This window comes from Pistacia vera, unplaced genomic scaffold, assembly GCF_008641045.1.
Source record: "Pistacia vera cultivar Batoury unplaced genomic scaffold, PisVer_v2 Contig190, whole genome shotgun sequence".
Taxonomy (NCBI): domain Eukaryota; kingdom Viridiplantae; phylum Streptophyta; class Magnoliopsida; order Sapindales; family Anacardiaceae; genus Pistacia; species Pistacia vera.
In genome coordinates this window covers 1248699-1274030 of record NW_022195991.1, presented here as the reverse complement: position 1 = coordinate 1274030, position 25332 = coordinate 1248699, and the positions used below count along the sequence as shown (strand labels likewise).

The following is a 25332-nucleotide window of genomic DNA, read 5'->3' as shown; positions in this document are numbered from 1 at the left end:
CGGTTGTGTCTCTTCCCTTGAGCAGTTGTCTTTGATGGAAAGACAACTGCATAAAAGGAGACTTTACAGGTCCCCATTTGACGCAGTTTTTATTTTTAGTTTCAAAATCATCACTCCAAAAATTGCAGTCAGTGGAAGATCTTATAATTTATTAAGGAGCAAGAAGAACAAACAACAATTGCTATGGTTGGAGGTTTGTCATTTACTTCCGCATATATTCCATGGAGATTTTATATTGAAATTGATTGTATTATCACTTTTATATGAATATTGGAATATGAATGTATTTTACATATCTCTCTCAAAACGACAATAAATCAACTAATAAAACCAATTTTAAAACATTATTAAAAAATGGTAATAAATCAACAATCAGATTTGTGAACAAAACGAGTAACTAATTTGGTAATGAATCTTCATTGTACCTGCCTTCTTGCGGGTCTTAGTAGGCGTGTTCACACGACGAGGCAAGAAAACACCAGTACCAGCACATTCTCTTTTACCATTGGGAGCTTCAGGAAACATAGCTCCAAAAGTCTGTAACGAAATATTGTGATAGAAATATGTTTCTTCACTATATTTATTACATTTTTTTTTATTTTGATAAAGTATTATGATAATATTTTTTTTAGTCACAATATATTTTTTTTGTCATACTTAATATTGTGAAGTTTCTTTATTTTATCATAATATTTATATTATTCGTGACAAAATAACTTTTGATAAAATTATTTTTATCATAATATAATAAATTTCTTGTAATGTGTTTGTAAAATTTAAGAAATTGATATAAAAATGATTAATAAATTGAACAAAAAGTCTTCAACGGAGCTTGGATTGAGTATTTAATCAAAAGTAGTTCTTTCAAGTTGGTAAATGATGTAATGATAAAACATACTTTTGAATTTAAAATTGAATGAGCCCTAGTACAGTACATCACTAAGGATAGAGGTGTCTTTACTACTTTCTAGTTTCTAGATGAAGCAGATGATGAGAAAAATCTTAATTGATCTTACAACCTACAAGGGTTGAAAATGAAATAAACCCTATTTTTCATTTTGCAATAATAAACTTGACTCGACAAAACGAGTAAACGACCGCATATTCGTTGAATAAATATGTGTATTGTATCTTCGAGACCGGTCCGAGCCAATCTTAATCTTGATTTGTTAAATAATAATTTATAATCTTAATCTTAATCCCTCACTGACTCAACCCCCTTAAGAAACTCGTGTGAACTCCGCAAAACAAACGACAATCCAAACAGATTCAATTTGCACTCGAGGTGATGACCGATCTCTCTCTTTCTTATTTCATTTTCTGTTTGTTTCTCGAGAAAACGTTGGAATTTTATTTTCAATTTTCGCGACTGAATTCCTCTTCTCATGTTTTCATTACGCTTCGTTTAAGTTCTAGATTCAAATTAGGGTTTATTGCGGTTCCAATTAGGGTTTGTTGTGGCTTTTTTTGTGTTACCGAGATGTTTCTAAGCTTTTTTTATGAATTGCAGGTGAAGTTATGTGTTGAGGAAGGTCCTGGAGAGTTCGGGAGGTTTTCTGAGGAGAGGGTTCAGCTGAATTATAAGTGATGTGGACCAATGTTTTCAGAATTGTATGTGTTTCTTTCTTGCTCTGATTGTTGAATTTGGTTTGTCTGTATTGATTTAAGTTTGTAGTGGTTGTGGTGTTGGCGAAAAAGCTGTCTGCTTTGCTTGCGAAACTTATATAGGTTTGTTTGATTAGACTATGAATGTGGTTGAGCATTGTCTCGTCTTTCTTAGGAGTTTATTGAGTGACTAACATCAGGTTTTGATCAATATGACTGGAGTTATGGTGTTTTGGGGTTTTAGATTGTCTGGGGATGGGCCGACCAACAAACTAACTAACTGTTTAGTATTATTTTTAGTGTGTAAGAGGTTTATATATAGTTGGGAGATTCTAGTTGCTGCTTCTAGATAAAGCCAATTTTTGCATATTAATTGCCACACGTAGAGCTGTCAGTTTGTGGTGGTAGACTACAGGGTGATTTGTTTGGGATCAGCTGAGCATAAGCACATTACGCCCATTAGTGTAATGACCAGTTAATTGCAGCATGTCTTTTTGAGAAGGCTTAACTATTCTTGTCATTATGAATCCCAAGGGGTTGGGCTGGTGACTGTTCAACCTGGATCCAGGCTTTCAATGCAGTGCAGTGAGAGTGAGGAGATTGCTTATGCCAGCTATAAAAGTGAAAATTTTCATGCTCCTTATTTATTTTATTTTTTTTCCTAAATGGGGATGGGACCTGTGCTTGAAATGGACAGGTTTATAGATATTGAATATTGATCGGTTATAAGTTAAAATTTCATCTCAATATTGGTAGATGTCATGACTTTATGAAAAATTAGGCTGGATGCATTAACAGAAACCATCTTTATGTGAAGGGTCTACATCTTGGTCAACAAAAGATTTTACTGATTGGTTCTTTCATTCTTGAGAAAAAGACTAATTAACTAAAAATGATAGCCAAAATAGGGAAAAGCATCATGTATAACATGTGTAAGCTTTGCACATATGGATAAATCTAGGATATACTTTTGCTGGAGATTGAGGCTTAAGCATTTGAAAGAGTTTTGACTACCGGATTGCTTATTTATGACAGTTTTATGTGTAATGAATATGGAAACTATAAGGAATACAATGTTCTTATTACTTGGGGTGGTCATGTATGACCTTGTAATCTGACTTATTAGTTTTAAATGTTTCATCAGTGTTGCCATTATGTGCATGTCTGAAATTTGTTGTGATCTAGTCGTATCAACTTTTAATACATCTTCTTTTTATCAATATAATAATACTTACGATTTATACAGGGAGGTCTTCATCATGTATCATGGTTCCAGTTTCTCCCCAATGAATCTGATGTGAATACTCTTCCTGATAAAAGGTTGGAACCTAGGGGTGATTTATATCCTCAGTTATTTTTTATTTCAAGTGAAATGAATAATGAGTAGGTACTTCCTTTTACCTATTTGAAAGACCACTAAAGTTAGATTTCTTTTGAGGTGCAACAGTGTGAAACTGGACCAGAAAGATGCTGCTACCTTCCTGGTACTTACTTCTCATCTTCAGTTGCAGAAGGAGGGATTTCTCAGCACATGGACAAATTCCTTTGTTGGACCTTGGGATCCATCTCAGGGTCTGCACAATCCTGGTAAGAACTGCAGTTAGTGGTTATCAAACAACTATGTTTTTTCTGTAGTCTTGATTTGGAGGAAAAAAGAAATAACTGAAACTTATGAGGATTTTTGTGCTAAAGTTCACAATACTTTTAAATGTATCCTTGGAAGAGAAAAGAAAGAAAAAAAGGGGGATAATTTACCCTTTTTGTGCTATTCCTAACCATTGTTGTTCATCATGTATTTTTGCATAGATGAAAAGATTAAGCTCTGGCTATTTCTTCCTGGGCGCCACTCATCTGTTTCAGAAACCGCTCAAGCTGCTGTATCAAGATTAAGAGGTATTATGTACTTCTGAGTAGTTGTTAATTTTTTTTTCTCTTTATTTATATATATAGTGTGTGGTTTACTCAAGCTCGCAAAAAAAAATCCTCATATTTTCTTTTTTGTTTTTGATAAAGCAATATATCATTTCTAGTTATGGTCTGTGATGGTGATTATATTTTATTTTATCCTCAATTCAATTTTGTGAAGTTGTTGCATCTGGGCTTTGGGTTGCTCCTGGGGACTCAGAAGAGGTTGCAGCCGCCCTTTCTCAGGCTTTAAGGAACTGTATAGAAAGGTTTGTTTTTATTTATTTTGCAGATACTAATCGGTAAAATTTGAACATTGTAATCTCATGACAACTATTATATTGGAATTTACAGAGCACTTATTGGACTTTCCTACATGAGATTTGGAGATGTATTCTCAAAGTATCATCAATCTCAAAGTGAAGAATCTTTCAGGTTTGTTATTGTTTGTTAATTAGTAGTACTATTAAAGGTTGAAGTAGAATTGAATGGAGACATGAATTTTGGCACGAGACTTGAAAATAGCATGTGTTGTCATGGAGTTTGATCTTTCTTTGGTCCCTGTAAAAAACTGATTTACTTCTGGATGTCGTTGTTTTCATTGTTTCTTATACTTTGCTTCTGCTAGCTTTGCTGGCTTACTATGTCTGTGGTAGTTGAATTCAGCAGATAAGGTCAAAGTTTTTATTTGGCTTATTTTTGGCTGGTATTTTTTTAGGAGAGGCCATCCAACAGTTGAGTTCGTCTTTGCTGCCACTGAAGAGGCAATCTTTGTGCATGCTGTAGTATCTGCAAAGTTCGTGAGAGCTGACACTTTTTTTTTTCTTGAGATCCTGGCTTTATAGTGTTGCATTTGGTCTGGTTGATATTTTTCCTTCTATGCGTGTCAAATTGATATCAAGATCTTTGTTTATTTCTAGGCATATACGTGCGCTTTCCGGTGGTGATGTGGAAAGAGTATTAGCACATTCATCTAACAGCAGTTCCAATTTCAAACTTCCAGGTCAGTATACAGTTTATGTTCTTGAATTGAATTTCAAACAGTCTTTTTTTGCCAGGTCATGTTAGTTTACAGTTTGCAAATTCTTTGAATAATTGGTGACATACTGACTTGGTGCAAGTTTATGGCACTATGTGGAGAAAAAAGGCGGAAACGAGTATTGGTTGTTCTGAAATGGAAAATTATGTATTTTCTGTTTAGTAAAAACTATTGTCCTTTGTCCTTATACAATTGTGAAAGAGACTGATTTCAGTGGACCTGAGTAGTTGGTTTTGATGTTCATCATGTCTTTGTGATGTTCAACTATAGATATCTCTGTCATTCTGATGTACAAACCTTTTTTAGTTTATGATCTTACTGATTTCTCAGATCGCAAAATACTCCGCCTCCTATGTACATTTAGCCTAACTTTTGCACCTTTTCATTTTATGTGCTTGTAAGAACTTTTAGCACTTATCCCTCACTACAGTGAGATGACATTTTTATTTCTAGGCCTTCATTCTTTTTTCTACCTCTCTTGGACCTCCTCTTTCCTAATAAATAACGAGGTTGGTCATCACATAACTGTTATCATTTAAGGGAAATTAAAAGGTCTTTGTTTCCTTGTCACCTTCATTGTGTTTAAAATGTTTGCTACTATGCTTGCAGTGATAGTTTCTCCTCATGGTATGCGTGGTAGGCTCACTGGATTTTGTCCGAACGATCTTGTCAAGCAAGTATATTTTAGGTGAATGATTTCTATTTTTTTTATCTGTAAAATTTTCACACCTTTACATTTTTCTTCTATTGGATCTATTTATAAATTATATGTCTCTAATATATTCTTCTACTGTTTTATCTTCTTAGTGCTGGCAAGTCTAGGACTACAAATGGATGTATAGGTCTACCATATAATGTTTCACAAGGTTCTGGTTGCCAGCTGAATGGGCAAAATTGCTACGTTGAAGTTACCCTTGGTTGCCCTAGATCTTGTAGTGATAAAACATCGCAAGCAAACTCAAATTCAGTAAGGAATTTACCCAAGCATAACTCTGCTGAATCTCCTCCAGTTGGAAGAAGTGATCAGAAGGGACCACCAGATCACTTATCGGTGTATGAAAAGACATTTATCTATCCAGTTGAAGCCGTGCTTGTCCCTGTCTTGCAAACATCATTCTCCAGATCTTCTTTGAGAAGGTACAATAAATTCTGTGCTAATTCTGAAGCAGTTTTATTGACTTGTTTAGAAGCATTTTGGTGCTTTTTGGCTAGATATAGTGCTGGTGTTTTTGAAAATTTTGTTAGAAGAACTTCAGGGTCTTGGCCCCAGATTGAAGGCAGTACCTTTGGTGGCACTACCGAAGGTGTCTGAGTGGGCACTCATCCGCCCCTCCCCCCAAAATTGTCTCAAGGCTATTAAGAGTGCTTGCAGTTTAGCTTCATTGCCTTGTCCCTCTGCTTATTCATATAAGTTCTCTGTTTATCACCTTGTTATCTGTTTTGTTGCATCTTTTCTTCCTCATTTTTGTATTCACTTTTCTTATTTCTTTCTTAACCAAAATGCTTTGCCTCACAATTAAATCAACCCAGTGTTTCGTCTTCATGCCAATTATATTTAATCTACTTATCGTTCTTAAACTTCTCGAGCATTGTTATATTTCGAATTTTATATTGAAATTTTTAGTCTTATATTTGTTTCTCGTGTTCTAGGGAATTGATAAATTATCTGGTTTAGATTTAAAATGTCATTCTTGTTATATTTATTCCACTTGGTTAAGCATATGTGATTTTGATTCTTAATAATTGATATCTATTTTTGTTTCCGTATTTTTGAGATCTCTTGGTGATTAGTTCTTTCTTCATTATTTTTAATTAGATAAATTTTTGTTAACTTTCTCTCAGAATTGTTTGTCTTCTATTGATTTTGTATATGCAATTATAACCACAATTTTTTTGCTGTGCTCTATTTTGTTTTATTTGATACTAAAGAAGAGATGCATATGATTTGTGGTTTTGAGTACTTTGAAACAGTCATTTATCTCATATATTTGATTACTTTTTTGAGTTTTAATATGATTTTTTTTTATGGTGGTTTGGATGTTAAATGTTGATGACTGTATGAAAAGGTGATGCTTTTTGGATGGCTATTGAGTTTAAACATTAATTTGGTTTGGTATTTATCGTTTGTTATGATCAGTTTTTTAATCGATATTTTCGTTGTTACAAACAGAGAACTGATTGTGATTTTCTTATTTCTGTATTGATAAATTATACATCAATATATAGGAAAATAAAGAACTAATCTAGGAAACAATTAATCTAATCTAGGAATTGAATAATCTAACTTCCTATTTTGCAGATTTGTTCCTAATATATATTGATTACAATCCTAATATCCTATTATAGATTTATACACTTAATCATGTAATATCTGTAAGATTTTGCATGATTATCTACAACACTTCCCCTCAAGATGGAGCATAGATGTTAATCATGCCCAGCTTGTTACAAATATAATCAATCCGAACCCCATTCAAAGCTTTACTGAAAACATCTTCTAGTTGCTCTCCAGTCTTCACATATCCTGTAGAGATTAAACCTTGCTGTATTTTCTCACAAATGAAATCACAGTCAATTTAAATGTGCTTAGTTCGTTCATGAAATATGGGATTAGAAGCAATATGAAGAGCGGTTTGGTTATTACACCACAATTTCGCTGGCAAAAAGGTCATAAGACCAACTTCAGTCAAAAACTGATATATCCATAGTATTTCACACACAGACTAGGTCATGGCCTTATATTCCGATTCTGCACTAGATCGGGACACAACTGTTTGCTTCTTACTTTTCCATGAGACCAAATTTCCACCAACAAAAACATTGTAGCCTATAGTGGATCTCCTATATATCTTGGAACCCACCCAATCTGTGTTAGAGAAGCACTCAATATTATTATGTCCATGATTTCCGTACAAAATACCACGTCCTGGAGCTCCTTCAGATAACATAGAATCTGTTCTAACACTGCCCAATGGTCAACCTTAGGAGAAGACATGAATTGACTTACTACACTGATAGAGTATGCAATATCAAGATGAGTGACTATTAAATAGTTCAACTTTCCAACCAGTCTTCTATACCTCTCAGGATCTTCAAACAGTTCACCATCTTTGGTAAGTTGCGAATTAGGAAGCATTGGTGTACTGCATGACTTAGCTCCCAATCTTCCTGTCTCAGTTAATAAGTCAAGTATATATTTCCTTTGAGAGAGGAAGATGCCTTTCTTTCTCCTTGTTACCTCGACCTCCAAGAAAGATTGTTTTAAAACCCGACCCGACTTGGTCGGTTGAGCCGGTTTAACCGGGACCCGGCAGCTTCAATGGGTCGGGTTTAACTTTTCCAATTCACCCCAAAAACCCTAAGATTTGGCAGGATGATCGGCGAACAATCGACGGCCGGAAGGTTAGGGCTTTTGAAGACTAAGTTTTGGTGAATGCAATGGTGGTGACGACGTTGATTTCCGATGAGTAAATCGACCGGAAATCAAACAAACCTGGCAGCGGCAACAATGGGATTTTTCTGGCGATTGGCAAGGCTAACGAGGGTGGGGTGAGGTGGGTTTTGGTCGGGAGGAACAAGGGAGTAATTCCTGGGTGATGGGGAGGTTTGTCGCCGCTGACGTGGATGAGATCTGGCCTGAAATACCCACGCCAGCGTCGGTGAGATCTAGCCGAAATCGAACCTATTTCAGCCAGATCTTGGGTAGATTTTAATAGAAATGGGCTCAGGGGACGATTGGGGTTGCATCTGGGGTGTTGTCGCTGCCGATCAGTTGCCAGTCGATTTTCATTTGGGGTGTGTTTGATAAAGTTCAAACATGTAGGGACTTGCAGGTAATTTTTAGGGCCGTATTTATTGAGTTTTAAAATTTTACTGGGACTTGGAAACTTTGTCGGGTTTCACCCTGGGTTAGGTTTTAAAACATTGCCAAGAAATACTTCAACACTCCTAAATCTTATGTATGAAACTAGGTGTGAAGAAAAGACTTAAGTAATGGAATCCCTGTAGTGTCACTTCCAGTGATGATAATATCGTCAACATGTATGACAAGAAGAATTATGCCCATTGCCGATTGTTTGTAAAAGACTGAGTGATCAGACTTGCTCTTTGTCATTTTGAACTTTTCAACTACCTGATTGAACTTTCCAAACCAAGCACGTGGACTCTGTTTCAAACCATACAACGATTTGTGAAGATGACAAACTTTCCCATACTCCATCTGAGCAACAAACCCAAGTGGTTGCTCCATATAGACTTTTTCTGAAGGTCACCATGTAAAAAGGCATTTTTTATGTCCACCTGATGTAATGACCAAGAATGAGTAGCCGCCATAGAGATAAATAAGCGAACAGAAGTCAATTTAGCCACAGGGAAAAAATATCAGAATAATCCATTCCATAAGTTTGAACATAGCCTTTAGCAACAAGACGAGCTTTAAGCCTAGCTACTGACCCATCAGGATTTACTTTAACAGCAAACACCCATTTGCATCCAATATCTTTCCAGTAGGTAAGTCAACCGAGGTCCAAGTACCATTAACATCTAAAGCATTCATCTCTTCTATCATAGCATCACGCCAGCTAGGATGAGATAAGACTTCATGAACAGTTGTAGGAAGGGAGACAGAGTCTAGTGAGGCCACTAAAGAACAAGAAGAATATGATAGGTGATCATAAGAAACAAATGAAAAGATAGGATAAGTACACTGACGTTTACCTTTTCGAAGAGCAATAGAAAGATCAAGATCAAGATCACTCAAGGCTAGATCCAATGACGAAGAGTCTTGGGCAGGACATGAATTCTGAGGGTCTTCTTGATGAGGAGCACAGGTATCAGGATCACTGGAGATGGGATCTGACGACGAAGGGACTGGTATAGGAGGTTCCTGTCAACGAGAATAGACAATGCGAATTGGAGATAGTGGACGGACAAGAGGTGGTGCTGGAGGAGGAACAGTAGGTGGGGAAGCCTCAGGTGTAGCAGTAGCCGGTAGGGATGTGGCAGTGTAGATTAGTAAGTCATCGTCCTCCCTCTGACTTGTATAGGTAGACGAAGTAGCAAAAAAATGGGTGTTTTCTAAGAAAGTTACATCAGGTGACACCAGATATCTATTAAGACTAGGACAATAGCATCGATATCCCTTTTGAAGGCGAGAGTTACCTAGAAAAGCACATTTAAGAGATTTGGGATCTAACTTGGTTACCTGGGGTCGATCATCACAAACAAAATAGATACTACCAAACATCTTTGGTGCAATAGGAAACAAAGGCTTAGACGGGAAGAGGACACTGTAAGGAGTGGAACCATTCAGGATAGATGAAGGCATGCGGTTAATTAGAAAACAAGCCGTGGAAACTGCATCGGCCCAAAACTGTTTAGGAACTTGCATTTGAAATAACAGGGCTCGGGCGGTTTCAAGAAGGTGCCTATTTTTTCTCTCAGATACTCCATTTTGGGATAGTGTGTCAACACAAGAGGATTGATGAAGAATGTCATGCTAACTCATATAAGACTGAAAAGAACTCGAAAAATATTCTTTGGCATTATCGCTTCTTAATGTCTGGACAGAAGTATTAAATTGAGTTTTAACTTAAGCACAAAAGGCACAAAAATGAGAAAACAACTTAGAATGTTTTTCATTAAATAAAGTTATGTTACACGAGAGTTGTCATCAACAAAGGCAACAAAATATTTAAATCCAGGTTTAGACATTATAGAACACGGACCCCAAACATCTTAATGAACTAATTCAAAAGGGACACTAACCCATTTATTGACTCTTGGACTTGAAGGAAGACGGTAGTGTTTGGCAAATTGACATGACTCACAATCTAACAAAGATAAATTATTAAACTGAGGACATGGTTTCTTTAACAATGGTAAAGAAGGATGTCCTAACCGACAATGCGCATCAAAAGGGGTCGAAATACTGGAACATGCAATGGTTTTGGGCACCTGTGTGTCAAGGATGTAGAGCCCTCCAGATTCATGTCTTTTACCAATAATCTGCCTCGTCGTAAGATCCTGAAACAGGCAATGATCAAGGAAAAATGAGATGCAACATTTAAAAGCATGAGTGAGTTTACTCACATAAATTAAATTAAAAGCGAACTGTGGTAGACTCAATACAGAGGAGAGGGAAATTAACGGAGTAGGGTTAATAAACCCAAACCCAAGAACACAAGAAGTTGACCCATCAGCTAAAGTAACATTAGACAAGGAATTATGTGACTGATATGTTGAAAAGAGACTAAGATTACCTGTCATATGATATGTGGCACCAGAATCAATGACCCATTTGGAGGATGAGGAAATAAGATATGTATTTGGTTTACCTGATTCGGCGAGAGCAGTGATGGAAGTAGATGAGGACTTCAATGATTCTTGATACTGAGAAAACTTGGCAAACTCATTAGATGAAATCATAACCGTTTTCTCAGAAGTATCAATAGCGGCAACATGAGCTGTCTGAGTGTTTTGGGCCTTACTTTGCAACTTTCTACACGTGCGCTTTGTATGACCAGGTTCATGACAGTAGTAGCACACAATCCCTCCTGACTCTTGACTCCAATTATCACGATTATTCGAACCCTTTCCTCTATTATTGCTCCTGTTATATGAACGTCCGGTGTCATTATTCTGACTTACAAGAGCACTACTCAACTGAGCAGATGGCGTGCTCTTTGTACGAAGATTCCTAGTAAATATGTCTTGGAGGGAGGTGATCTCAGAACTGGCGAGAACCTAAGATTTAGCAGATTCAAACTCAGAAGGGCGTCCAGCTAGGAAACTCATAATCGCCATTTTCTCTCGTTGAGCTTGTTGACCTTTCACATCAGCACTCACTGGTAAACGGACGTTAAGTTCTTCATGTATCCTTTTAAAGTCCATAAAATAGGCCGTAAGAGACATATCTTGTTTCTCAGCTCGATAAAAGGCTTTGCATACATCAAAAATACGAGAAACATTCCTTTTCCCATAATATAAAAAATCTAGATAGTCCATCAACTCTTTCACATATTCACAATGATTAATTAAACCAAGTACTTCACTGTTGATGGAGTTCTGTATCTGCAAGAACAACCGGGCATCCTCTCTCAACCATATTTGCTTTGAATCGTCTTCTGACGGATCTTTTGTGAGATGATCATCCTTACCAATGCTTCGTAGGTAGAGATGAATTGTCTTACTTCAATCAAAATAGTTGTCAGACCCATTAAGCTTATGTTCCGTAATTTTTGACATTACAGGAACCATATCAGTTATAGGCTTATCAACCATGGTAAGAAGACGAAAAAATGATCTCAACACAACTTACAGACGAAAATCAACAAACTGATATCAACACAAATAGCCAACAAAACTCTTCAAAGAAGAAATCTGATGCCAACAGAAATCAACAAAACTGATCTAACCTAGTTGAGATATTGAGGAACTGATCACACAGACTTGTCGGAAATATCAAGACGAAGCCGGGAAGGGTGATCGGGGCACTATCCTCCATCACACGTGCCTCCACGCGCTGGCGCGTGAATATTGCCGTAGATGAAAAGGGTGGCGCGTGAGACTCACGCGTTGCTCCTTTGGTGACCGGACTTAAGGGAATGGTCGATCGGCAGGAGGGGCTTCTTCCTAGGCAAGCGGTGAGAAAAAAAAAGGCCACTCTACAGGGTGACTCGCAAATAATACTCACTTGGGCAGAGAAAAAAAAAACGAAACAACCTAGAATTGCTCTAATACCATGTTACAAACAGAGAACTAATTGTGATTTTCTTATTTCTTTATTGATAAATTATACATCAATATATAGGAAATTAAAGAACTAATCTAGGAAACAAATAATTTAATCTAGGAAATGAATAATCTAACTTCCTATTTTACAGATTTGTTCCTAATATATATTGATTACAATCCTAATATCCTATTATAGATTTATACACTCCTATTTTACAGATTTGTTCCTATTACGTATTGATTACAATCCTAATATCCTATTATAGATTTATACACTTAATCATGCAATATCCGTAAGATTTTGCATGATTATCTACAACAGTCGTAAAGCCTGCTTCTATTTGTTCTTCAAATATTTTTCTATGTTCCTTAAACTGACACAGATGATGTAAATTGCAGATTTTGGCTGCAAAATTGGATAGGGCCATCAATGGCTGGTTCATCTTTCCTCATGCATTGGTTAGTGTTTGAGTCATCAGTTCTCACTGTTTGTTTTCTTTTCCTCGTCACTATAAATGATAATGTTGAGAGATGGTCCCTGAATTTTTAATTTTCTGTCATGTTATTCTTTTCTGCAGTTTTGGTAATTTAGACTCAATGGAAGGATCTTGGGTTGAAACCAATGGAATGCATACTCGTGGTTATAATAGTAGTAGCAATAGCAATAATAGTAGCTTTAACTCCGTAAGTGGCAGCTCCAGTGATAGTGATTACAAGATGACCATAGGAACTGGTGATCTTGAGGCAGATGCGGATTCTTTAACGTGTAGGCAGTCTGGTTTATCTTCTAGTAATCAGCTACAAAATGATGGCCCTAAATTGGTACTACTTTCTATCTTCATTCATCAAGTACATTTATTTCATCTTTGATATTAGTACCCTTACATGCTTATGACAGTAGAATCTGTTTTTGCAGTTCAATTGTATTTTTATATATAATGTTTAGATGTGATTCTATGTTTGCAAGAAGCGGTACCTGTTCGTTGTTGGGAATGGGAATTAGGGAATGGTATTTTAGATTTAGTAGCTTGTTTTGTTAAAAAATTAAGGGCAGTTTGTCTTTTCTCCTTTCTACATTGGTTTGGGTAAATGGTGTGGCTATTAGAAGTAGATGTAGTTCGAAACAGGATGTGCTTATCACGTATTTTGCTGTAAATTGTAATTTCCAAGTGGGTATCCATATCCTATTGTTGTGCCTGGGCAGGTTGCCTGCTCTTTTATGTTTCTTCAGGAATAGGGTTGATGGAAAATCTTAAGAATTTGTTCACTAAATTTTCATGTTTTTTCTGCCTTCTGTAGAGATTTATTATTTTAATTTGTTATTGTTATGATTAGAAGTATGCAGTTGGAAACGTCAATACTGTTTTCTAAGTTCTATTGTTGTTTATTTACAATTATTTTCAGATAATCAGCATAATAAATCAGCTGTAATTTCTATGCAGGGTTCTAAGCGCCCTCGAATGGGGATGGCAGACTCATTTGGTCAACTGGGTACAGTTACAAATGCTTCTGATTTAGGTTCTGTAGAAAATAATTCAGGGATTACTGGAGTTACAAATGATCAGATCTGGGACTGGGATGATGATGACAGAGGCAATGGCATGGATATCCAAGCTCTTCTATCAGAGTTCGGAGATTTTGGTGACTTTTTTGAAAATGATGCCTTGCCTTTTGGGGAGGTGATTTCTTTTCTTTTATCTATTTCAAATGTTACCTCAAAAATAGTGCATGCTTTTAAGATATTATATTTCCTCTGCTTCCTAAGAGTTTGTGTCCTTAAAAATAAAACCCGTCTCTTTCAAGAAGAATTATATGTTGTAATAATTCTTCACTTCGATTAAGTTCTTTCAAATCTTACCTGTGATGGTTGATATTCTAATAAATTAATATTCTGAGTGATGAGGTTGGTATTATAGAGAGGGTAATGTGCAAAACTAAAAGGGTGTTGACTTTCTTCTGAATGGACTGGTGTTATTGAGTGGGGGTGGATGGGTATGGGACTCTATTCATGGGTTACTTAATATTGTGGTTTCTCCTTAAAGTTGGGAAACCTGAACGTCAGAACTTAGAACTCTTACTGTAACTGTAGCTTGATTGGGTTTGAAACTAGCCAGTACATGCATGTTGAAATGAATTGACTGTGTTTAGCCCTCTCAGAAGATTTGACATGGCTGAAGTGTGACTCTTTTGACATGGTTGAAGTGTGACCCTTGTTCTCTGGTTGCAACACAACATCAATACTAGGTTCATGTTTTATGTTGGCAATGCTAATCAGTGTTTTGAAAACCGGACCGAACTTTGACTTGGTCAAGAGTCCGATTCCTGATTTGACCGGTCTAACTGATTCGACCGGTCGGTTGGACCGCTGACATCATTAAAAAAAATAATTTATTGAATACATAAAAAGTTCAATCTTTTTCACTTTCTCCTTCTCACTCTTTCTTCACCATTTCTCTCTCTTTAATTAATTTCTTTTCAATACATATTCCCAAATCCCAAGTCCCAACACTTTTTAATTTCAAATCTCTATTCTCCAGCCGCCTCTTTCATGCAAAAAGCCTCTTCTTTTTCTCTCTCCTTTCCTCCACCACTCATTCTTCTCTCTCATTAATTAATTTCTTTCTTTTCATATCCCAACACATTTCAATTTCAAATATCCAAGCTTTTCCCTTATATCAATAAGTAAAAATAAAAAAAGCAACAATTGTCAATTAATTTTCACGATGAAGACTGAAGAACGGAGAGGGAAGTGAGAAAGGAAGCCAGGGGAGGCGCGTGGATAAAAGGTGAGGGGAAAGTTGGGGTTCATTTTACAGATTTGATGGCTTCTCTTGTATCAATCAATAAAAACAAAAAAAACAGCAATTAGTTCTCACAAGGAAGATTGAAAGCAGCAAACGGAGAGGGAAGTGAGGAAGAAATGAAAATAGAATCCATGGGAGAAAGAAGCTAGGGGAGGCGTGTGGATAAAAAGGTGAGGGGAAAGTTGGGGGCCATTTTACAGATTAGTGAAAATTTTCATGGGGAAGACTAAAATGGGTAAGTTCTGAGAATTGGAGAGAGTTAGGAGTGAAGATGAAGATGAAAGTGGGCTTTTCCTTAGTGACCCAGTTTGTCCACTGGACTGGTTGGACCGGCGGTTCGACACTGTTCCACCGATTCAAATCCGGTCCAATCCGAGCCAAATGTTATTATGTCTTAGACCGGATAAAGGACTGGTCGATGGTCCAACCGACCGGTCTGGTCCGGTTTTTAAAACATGGATGCTAATCTTTATGACATGAATGTAGGTTCATATATGTTATTGTTATTCTAGGATGTGTACTCTTCTTTTGAAAAGTTGATTGCTTAAAGTTCTATTTCAGTGAAATTTGGAATCTTTTTTGTTCTTCTGTCTGTTTCCATCTTGTTCTTATCTTTAACTTTTAGAAGTTGATGTGGCATGCCTCCCGTAATCTTATGCCTAACTACTATGCTTTCTTTAATGCTTTTTATTTTGATTTCGTTTAACTTTCTTTCAATCTCATTATTGCTCTTTGTTCTGTGAAGCCCCCAGGAACTGCAGAGTCTCAGGCTCTTATTTTTTCTGCTCCAGACAGTGGAGATGTAGGTAGCAGTCCAGTTGTGCTAATGGATGTTTCAGATCAGATGCTAGTGCCTGTTAATTTTCCCTCTTTTGAGAGCTTTAATTCGCAGCCTCCAGTGGCCATAGAGGAGTGTGTCAGCAAAAGCCAAGAAGTCACGAACAGTGCTCTGACATCAGGTCCAGTGAACCATACTCCAGCTTCTTCCACGGGTGAGTTTGATCATCTAATGAAAGCTGAAGCACTGATGACCTTTGCACCAGAATATGGAGCAGTTGAAACTCCTACAAGTGAGTTGTCCTCAACGATCTTCAGAAGCCCATATCATCCTAAGTCTCATAAAGTAGAAAGTTCAAATTCAAGCACAAATAATTATGTATATGGTGCAACCCCACCCTCCTCTCCTTGCATTGATGGATCAGATGAGAAGAATGGCATGCCTGTGAAGTCGAAACCAAGTACTGGAAAGCATGATTCAAGTGGTTTCCTCCAGTCAAAGAAATATTACACTCATGTGGAGAGCTCTAGAGACCAACATGACAGGAAATCATTAACACATAAAGACAGCAATGCTCCAAGCGAGGGGGTGCTTTTATCCCCATTCTCTAATTTCAGTTCTACAAACGCTGTCACAGCTGTCTCAAGGAAAATGAATGAGGGCACATTAGGAGCGGAGCATTTTTTTATGCCTCTGAAGAATGTGCTTGCAACTGAAGTTGAATGCATTATGTTCCAAGCTTCCATGTGCAGGATACGCCATGTACTTCTATTCTCCAGTAACCCTTCACCTATGAGCTTGAGTAGGTTCGCTGGAAGCGTGGTGTTGAATCAGTTGCCTGGTGACTCAAGTACCATGACAGAAAGCATGTCTGGCAGGTATGAGGTCAAGAAGAAAGAAAACATTCCTGTTAGGATTGCTGGTGATATTGATGGAGGAATACTTGATGGGCACCTTAATGCACCTGTTGGTGTATGGCGTACTGTTGGAGTTACTAAAGCTTCAAAAGCTACTAATTCACCAAGCATTGAAGCTAGTCCATCTATGCCTCATAATTCATTCAGTGAGGAAGGTATGCTCTCCTATGGGCATAGGCAACCCCTTCAAGAACTTCTTGATGGCATGGCATTTCTTGTCCAACAAGCTACCTCCTTTGTTGATGTGGCCCTGGATGCGGATTGTGGTGATGGTCCTTATGGTTGGCTTGCATTGCAAGAGCAATGGAGGCATGAATTTTCTTGTGGACCTTCCATGGTCCATGCTGGTTGTGGAGGGACTTTGGCTTCTTGTCACTCCTTGGACATTGCTGGCGTGGAGCTAGTAGATCCACTTTCTGCTGATGTAAGTTTCTTTGTGTCACTGAAATCCTATTTATGCTGATCGTTGTTTACCAATGTAGTTGATTTAACTTGAGCTAAAGATCATATTGACAGTGATATCTTGTAAACATCATTGTCAGATTGCATGGATAGCTTTTAATGCAGCACTGTGGTAGAACATGAATTTGTATTTGTTAGTAATTGTTATGTGTTACTTCCCATTACATCCCTTTTTTGTACCTTTCCTACATTTATCAGTTTCCAAATCATGTGTAAAATTTGGAAAGTGAATCTATTATACATGGTTAGAGTTTTTCATTATTACATTAAGTTTTTATTATTACATTAAGTAGAGATGTTAATCACTATGAAAGAAAAATGAAATAAAATAGTTTACTGATTTTGCTCATTTTGAAGAAAGCACCCTTGCAGTTTGGTTTTGAGATCTTAATTCTTTTTTATCTTTTAATTTTATTAATTTTCTGTCTGGTATCATATGTGTGTATTTGTGTATGTATTAATTGATGTTTCATCACATAGCTTTCTTGATCTTCACCACATAATGTTCCTTCATTTGCTTTTTCAGATTCATTCTTCTTCTGTAATTAGTTTGCTGCAGTCTGAAATTAAATCAGCCTTAAAATCTGCTTTTGGCGTTTTGGATGGTCCGTTGTCTGTCACTGATTGGTGCAAAGGCCGTGCTCAATCAGTTGATGCAGGAGCCTTAGCTGATGGATCTGCTGAATCTATTGTAAGTGAAGGCAGAGATTCTTCAAGTACTGTTACTTTATCTGTAGGAGAAGCAATGAGTCCATCCCAATCTTCTGGTGGCGGAACTAAGATGGATGAAACAAGCCAAAGGAGATTAAACCAAGATATTGCCAATTCAGAGTCAGAACAACAATTGTCTGCCCGTTTAAGGCCCACACTTTATGTCCTTCCTTCACCTGCTATACTCGTTGGGTATGCATCCTGAATTCTTTATGATTAAATTTGTGCATAGACATCTGAGAAAATATTAAGGAGCCACAAACTTGTAAAATAGAAAGAAAAGAAGCAAAGTAACAAGTAGGAGACAGTAATTGTTCATATTGATAAGTGCTCTAATGTAATGACATTCTTGATGCTTGTTTGTTCATCTATTTCTCTTTCCAAAGGGGGTAGGGGAAGTGGGAGGTTGTTTCAGATAGATCTCTGGTGATCACATTGTATGTTTTTGGGATTATACTTGGATTAAGTTTGATGCAGTGAACTGAAATTTTTATGCAAAAGTAATAAATTTGATGGTTTACTTTATGTATAGAGAAACAAAAAATTCAAAAACAGTGTACAATTAATGTTGAAATAATAAATTTTTCATGATTTATTGGGTTAATTTAGAATTATTACTCGGTATTCTATCCTAAGATGGCTTGCATTTGTTAGCTTAAAGGTTAAACTGTTAATGTATGTAGAGATCACTAATATGCCTTTTATCAAGTGCATGCAATCAGCTGCAAGCATCAGTTGTATCATTTGACTTTATCATATTTTTATCATGCCCAGAAGTTTAATTAGTGACTTTTTGTGAATAGGTACCAGGATGATTGGCTTAAGACGTCAGCAACCTCTTTACAGTTCTGGGAGAAGGCACCTCTTGAACCATATGCTTTACCAAAACCAGTAAGATTCTTGAAAGCAATTACAAGCCACATCAATGAAACACTATTGCTATCTGTTTTTCATCCTTTTAACCTTTTTGCTGAATGAATTTTAAAAAATTGTTTTCCTCTGGTTTGTGCATAAATTGTTGCAGGTCACTTATAGTGTTATATGTCCAGACATTGATCCCCTTACTTCTGCTGCGGCCGATTTTTTCCAACAACTAGGAACTGGTGAGCTAGTGAGATTTTTGCTTTAGTTATATGTATAATTGCTGTTTTTGAAATTAAACATGATATGCAGAACGTTTGTGTATTCGCTCTTCCACTTGTGCAAAACAAAGGAGGTTTTGTATTTTTGTTCTACCGTGGATGCATCAATTGAAACATTCTTTTTGAACTTAGTAAAATACTTCAATCTTTTCTCTTAGAGAAGTGAATCTGCTTTGCCTCTGCCTGATTAAAAGGAATTATCTCTAACATAAAAAAGTCCCTATTATTAGCACTTCATTTTCAACTCTGGGTTCTATGCTATAAGTTTAAAGCATGTGTGCACTTTCCCGTGACTGCCATGACATTGCAAACCAGTAAAACACATCAATTATGTGCTCCCAGGTTTTCACACTTTTCCCTGAGTGCTGATACTTTTTTTTTTTTTTTTTCTGTTGATAATGTTGCCCTTTTTCTTTATTCAGCAGAATGAAAATGAAATGCAATGATTATTTCTTCCTTACTCTTACAATTTGTATTTCTCCCATTTAGTTTATGAGACCTGCAAGCTGGGAACTCATTCACCACAGAATTTGGGAAATCAAATGGAGATAGATTCGGGGAAATCACCATCTTCGGGTTTTGTTCTACTGGATTGTCCTCAATCAATGAAAATAGAAAGCAGTAATGCGTCACTTGTGGGATCGATAAGCGATTATTTTCTCTCACTGTCCAATGGCTGGGACTTGACAAGCTTTTTAAAGTCTCTCTCGAAGGCTCTCAAAGCTTTGAAACTTGGTACAAGTTTGTCCACAAACCTAAAAGAAGGAAATAGTGGTCCTTGTACGGTGAGTTTAAGTTCTCTAATTTCTTCTTGCTATTGTAGTTTGGAGCGCATGTGTCTTTAAAGGGTTCCCACTGGTGTATTTCTCAAGCAGTTGTGAACTTGTGATGCATGAAACATCATTATTGATTATGCTTTGTTATTGATTGAAACCAGGATTTTCATTTGCATTGAGTATCATTATTATTGCTTAGCTTTAATGTAATTTTTTAACAATTATATATGTGGAAACTTTTTCCTTAGAAGGTTAGCATTTTGTATGGACCCATGGTACCTGGAACACTGATATGCTCTGTAGAAAGTATGAAGATACCGGTTTCAGATGCTAAAAGTTTTGCAATTTTTAGTTTTATTCAATAGTCACTTGGTTTGTATCCGACAATGGGCCTATCAAAAAGTTGAATTCTGTTTGCTTGTTTATGGATGGATAGTTTCATACCACCTCTATTACATGTTACAGAATTATCATATTTATTCTGAAGCTTTTGTGTCATACATGCTCTTTATTACTAGTTTATGGCTGAATGATTTTGGTATTGCCAATTATACATCTTTTATATATGTTTAGGTAATCTACGTGGTGTGCCCCTTCCCGGAGCCTATGGCCGTTCTACAAACTGTTATTGAATCTTCTGTTTCTCTTGGATCAATTACAAATTCATCTGACAGAGACAGGAGATCTATTTTGCACAGTCAGGTTGGGAAGGCATTAAGCTGCTCAGCTGCTGTGGATGAAGCATCTGTATCCAATGTTCTAGTGATTTCTGGTTTCAGCATTCCCAAGTTGGTACTGCAAATTGTGACAGTTGATGCCATTTTTAGGGTTACAAGTCCAGGTTTTAATGAACTTCTTGTTCTCAAGGAGACTGCATTCACCATATACAACAAGGCTCGGCGAATTTTACGAGGATCCTCTAATGATATGGTTAATACATCATCATTTTCTGGTAGATCTCATTCGGTTTTAACTCAAATGACTTCTATTCCAGGGATGTGGAAGGATTGTGTTGGTTCTCGAATGACAGGACCTCCCCTTCCTAGAGAGGGTGAAATCGATGCTACCTTGAGGCCTAATACTTGGGATAATTCCTGGCAAACTAGAACTGGTGGATTAAGTTGTGATCCTAACAGAAACGGAGATTTTATTCTTCAAGATGAAATTCGTTTTTTGTTTGAACCACTTTTTATTCTTGCGGAACCTGGCTCCCTAGAGCATGGACTTCAATCTACAGTTTTTGGTAATCCAACTTCTGAATCATCAAAGCAATTGTCCGATGATGTTAGTGGAGGCTTCATGCCTAGTGGAAGTTCGGTGGGAAGTGTTGAAGCTGGATCAAGCTCTCAGCTTGATGGATCTGAGTCTGATGGCTTTGGGTCTGCCCATCAAAAGACTCTTCCAAGCCTACATTGCTGTTATGGGTGGACAGAGGACTGGCGTTGGCTTGTATGCATCTGGACTGATGCTAGGGGAGAATTGCTTGACAGCCATATATTTCCATTTGGTGGAATCAGTAGTAGGCAGGACACAAAAGGTCTGCAATGCCTATTTGTGCAAGTTTTACAGCAAGGCTGCCAGATATTGCAGACATGTTCTCCTGATTCCGGTGCTGCAAAGCCAAGAGATTTCGTGATTGCACGCATTGGAAGTTTCTATGAGCTTGAATACCTAGGTATACCTTTTTTCTTCTCATCATCTTATATTCCGGCTTTCCATATTTTTGCTGATCAATGCAGGAATGATCACTGCCATTTACTTGGTAGCTAACCATGGAATATTATTCAATAAAACTACTATATGATGTAGGACAAGGAGAGAGGTAAGAGAAAGGAAGAGAACAGATAAGAAAGAAGAGAGAAATTTAGAAGAAAATAGAAAGAATTTAGGGGAGGGAGTTTTCAATAATTTGTATTAATAATCAAAGTCCGAATAACATATAAATCTAAGGCCTATTTATAGGCTTGAAATCACACTACTATTAATAGAATATGAAATCATTATTCTAATAGAATAAAAAATCACTCTCCTAATAGAATAGGATAACCTAAAGTAAAAGGAAAACAAGCATAAAATTAAATACTAAAAGAAATAAAATCCAAGAACCTATAGAATCCTGTAACATATTTACTACTATAGCCTTTCCTAATGTCTTTAGGCGGGGGATCTACATCACTGTGTTTTTACTCTTGGCTGTTTTTCACCAGTCACATGCTTTTCATGGTAAAAAAAAAATGAGTTGCCACTTCTGTTCAACAATTTATCACCATCAATGTCAACCGGCAACTTAGAATATTCTCTTGTGAAACCTTCTGCTATGCCATTGGAGACTCGTCACCCACTTAAAATTATTTGTTTAGCCTATGAGGCAACAAATAGTGTTTCTTTCTGTTTTCTTGGCATTGAGTTGTGTCTAATTTGGTGTGTCATATGATTAAACAGAGTGGCAGAAAGCCATTTATTCAGTTGGTGGGTCTGAGATGAAGAAATGGCCTTTGCAACTACGTCGATCTGTGCCTGATGGGATGCCTTCAAGCAGTAATGGCACGTCCTTGCAGCAGCAGGAGATGAGTTTGATCCAAGAGAGGGCACTGCCATCCTCACCTAGTCCATTGTATAGCCCTCACTCAAAATCTTCTGGCTTTATGAAAGGTGGTTTAGGACAACCTGCCGCAAGAAAACAGCTTATTAGTGGACATACAATGGTTGACAACTCAAGGGGGTTGCTTCAGTGGGTACAGAGCATCAGCTTTGTTGCAATTTCAATCGACCATTCTTTACATTTAGTTCATCAAGCAGATTCACCATCTCCTGGTAAGCTTTCAGTCTTTCATCATTTTAATTGTTTGCATTCAGCTGCTGTGAGAACATTAAAGTATTATTGTTGAACTCCTACCTAATAGCTTATGCTTTTGGGTTAACTGGTACATTAACGAATTAAAAGACAAATGCTTAGAAATTTTTAGACATCCTTGGATTTTTGAAATCTGAAGATTTATTTTAATGGCAAGCAGTTTCCATTAACATTTTCTTATAAAAGATATTCAAGTATGATGCTGGAAACAAAGTTCACTCTTATATCAAAGATTGCCTTAAGAAAGATTTTGAATTCTAGTTTCCAAAATGATGTGCTTAACATTTTTTTAAGCACCTTGTTGGCGTTCCCTTGTACCAGCACAGTCATGTAACTTCTTTTGCCTTTTAGATGAACATAATATTCTGCATGATGATGCATTCTTTTGTTTTCTGAATTCCTACCTATATTTCTGCAGGAGGAAGTCAAGGTAGCAGTGCTGTGGGCCTGTCAGGCTATTTGGAAGGTTTCACCCCTGTAAAGTCCCTCGGTGCTTCATCTGCATCATACATATTGATCCCATCACCCAGCATGCGCTTCCTTCCTCCAACACCTCTCCAGCTCCCCACATGCCTTACTGCCGAGTCTCCCCCCCTCGCTCATCTCCTTCACAGTAAAGGCTCTGCAATTCCCGTTTCCACAGGTTTTGTGGTCTCCAAAGCTGTACCATCTATGAGAAAAGACCGCAAGAACAACTTGAAAGAAGAATGGCCTTCTGTACTTTCAGTTGGTCTAATTGATTATTATGGAGGTAATAACATTACCCAAGATAAAATCGTAAGGGGAATTATCAAGCAGGGAAGAAGGACTGTAAGCTCAGAAGCTAAAGATTTTGAAATAGAGACCCATTTGATTCTCGAGTCTATTGCAGCAGAACTTCATGCCCTGTCATGGATGACTGTGAGCCCTGCTTACTTGGAGCGTCGAACTGCACTGCCTTTTCACTGTGATATGGTTTTAAGATTGAGAAGGTTGCTTCATTTTGCTGATAAAGAGCTTACACAGCAGGCAGATAAGTCACAAGTGTAGGATAGTCTGATAGCAGCACATCACACGCTTGTTCTCTTACTGCATTTCTCAATGAAAGGGGAATGTACAAGCTAGCTCTGTTGGTCATGCGAGACTGCTTTTATGCTTGGATGTCCAATAACATGTACATGTATTTATGTATTTAATAGTATCTCACTGATCAGTAGTTGTGCTTTTAGAATTTCCAGAAAGAAATCAGTCTAGGAAGCGAGATAGTTAGGCCTAACTTATGTAGTTACAGTTATCAGATTACAGAAATGTTAATGAGCCTTGTTGGAAAGCTCTATTTTACTCTAATCACTGTGATTAGTAGATTCGCCCATTTTTAAGAGATCTTGTATCATCCAATTTTGTTACTCAATTCTTTCATAGATGTTTGTAAGAACTACAATAATCCTTTTCAGAATCGGCGATGGGTAATCTTATCAGGTGATTATTTAGAGGTCAGAGAACCTCACATTTTCGCCGAATTTGTACTTGATGCTCCTTTGATGGATAGGTTTTTTTTGAAAATGATATTGAAGACCTGAAACAGTCTTCGGTTCCGAGATTATGTCTATGCATGATTGACTTGTCGATCAGTGGAATCACCCCTTTTATGCCTAACATGTGAATCATATTTTGTGAGTGTAGCTGAAGCAGAGCCAGCCATGATTCAGATCACATTATTCTTCAAGGCTAGGGTCCATCTGAGCTTAAATCCAACAAAATATCAGGTACTCATTTTCGAAACACCTTTTCGTAATTAGCCTAATAAAGATGGTAGTTTACTTTAGTTTGAAGATTAATGATGTTGGTCACCAACTGGGTTCATTTTCCAAGTAAGCCTCCTAGTTTCTACTAAAGATGAAGAAGAGAGTAATTAGGAGGAGAAAAAGTACAGGGACATGGGGAAGCAAAGGAACATGAATGACATTGATTTCTGGGTCCCATACAAGTCTTGGAGTATAGGCAAAGGTTACTTCAACCAACTCTTTCTTTGCTGTTCCTGCGGTATTTTCTGCCTTTGATGGGGGCCATGTGCAAAGCATATGATGTGATTTGGCAGGTGTCTGTTTTTGTTTAGTTATTCATATGGAAACAAACTAGAAGAAATATCCTCTTTGATTAGTACATGTGGTGGTTAGAGTCTATAGAAAAATGAGTTAAATCCCTGAGGTTTAGTGTAAGTAACGTTAGAATCTGAAAGGAACACTTGGGTCTTCATCAGTTAACAAAAAATACCCCTAAATCTTGTCTTATATTAAAAACAAATAGAATTACAACAATTAGGGGTATTTTAGACTTTTGGAAAAATCTTTAAATAGTTGATGACTAGTAAGGATCTAAGTGTTACTTTCAGATTCTANCATAAAAGTGTTAGAGATTGAATAAGGAATTGGAGGAGTTTATACAGAAGAAATTAGGTAGCCTTATTATACAAAAACGGTTGTAAGCTAGTAATCTAAGTAACAATCACAATCATCTTTCGATGCCAGTGAACAAAAATCAAAGCAAAATTCATGACAGATGAAGACCATGCAAGAATCAACTTGGAGAAGAATATGTCAATGCGTGAAGAGGAGATGAAAATAGT

The 25332-nt window shown here is 37.0% G+C and overlaps 2 protein-coding genes across 3 annotated transcripts in view; both read left to right on the top strand.

The window, feature by feature from the left end:
- Window positions 1–1588, top strand: part of LOC116127316 — a 34613-nt gene extending 33025 nt beyond the window's left edge. Inside the window, exon 2 of the mRNA XM_031412970.1 lies at window positions 1511–1588. Within this exon, the coding sequence (XP_031268830.1) occupies window positions 1511–1588 (78 nt within the window). The remainder of the gene's footprint in view (window positions 1–1510) is intronic.
- On the top strand, window positions 1159–24036 carry LOC116127259 (mediator of RNA polymerase II transcription subunit 13-like). 2 transcript variants are annotated; one of them, XM_031412902.1, is made up of 22 exons: window positions 1159–1285; window positions 1511–1611; window positions 2852–2925; window positions 3053–3192; window positions 3412–3498; window positions 3692–3779; window positions 3865–3945; window positions 4229–4306; window positions 4431–4513; window positions 5159–5237; window positions 5357–5686; window positions 12683–12742; window positions 12862–13105; window positions 13726–13962; window positions 15833–17206; window positions 17771–18147; window positions 18759–18846; window positions 18980–19058; window positions 19587–19882; window positions 20447–21548; window positions 22316–22687; window positions 23146–24036. In XM_031412902.1, the coding sequence occupies exons 2-22, from the start codon at window positions 1588–1590 to the stop codon at window positions 23754–23756; spliced, it is 5904 nt and encodes a 1967-aa protein (XP_031268762.1). In that variant the 5' UTR covers window positions 1159–1285; window positions 1511–1587; the 3' UTR covers window positions 23757–24036. The 2 variants fall into 2 exon arrangements, with proteins under 2 accessions (XP_031268762.1, XP_031268761.1); XM_031412901.1 differs by having other exon boundaries at window positions 3044–3192.
- Window positions 24037–25332: the final 1296 nt, after the last annotated feature.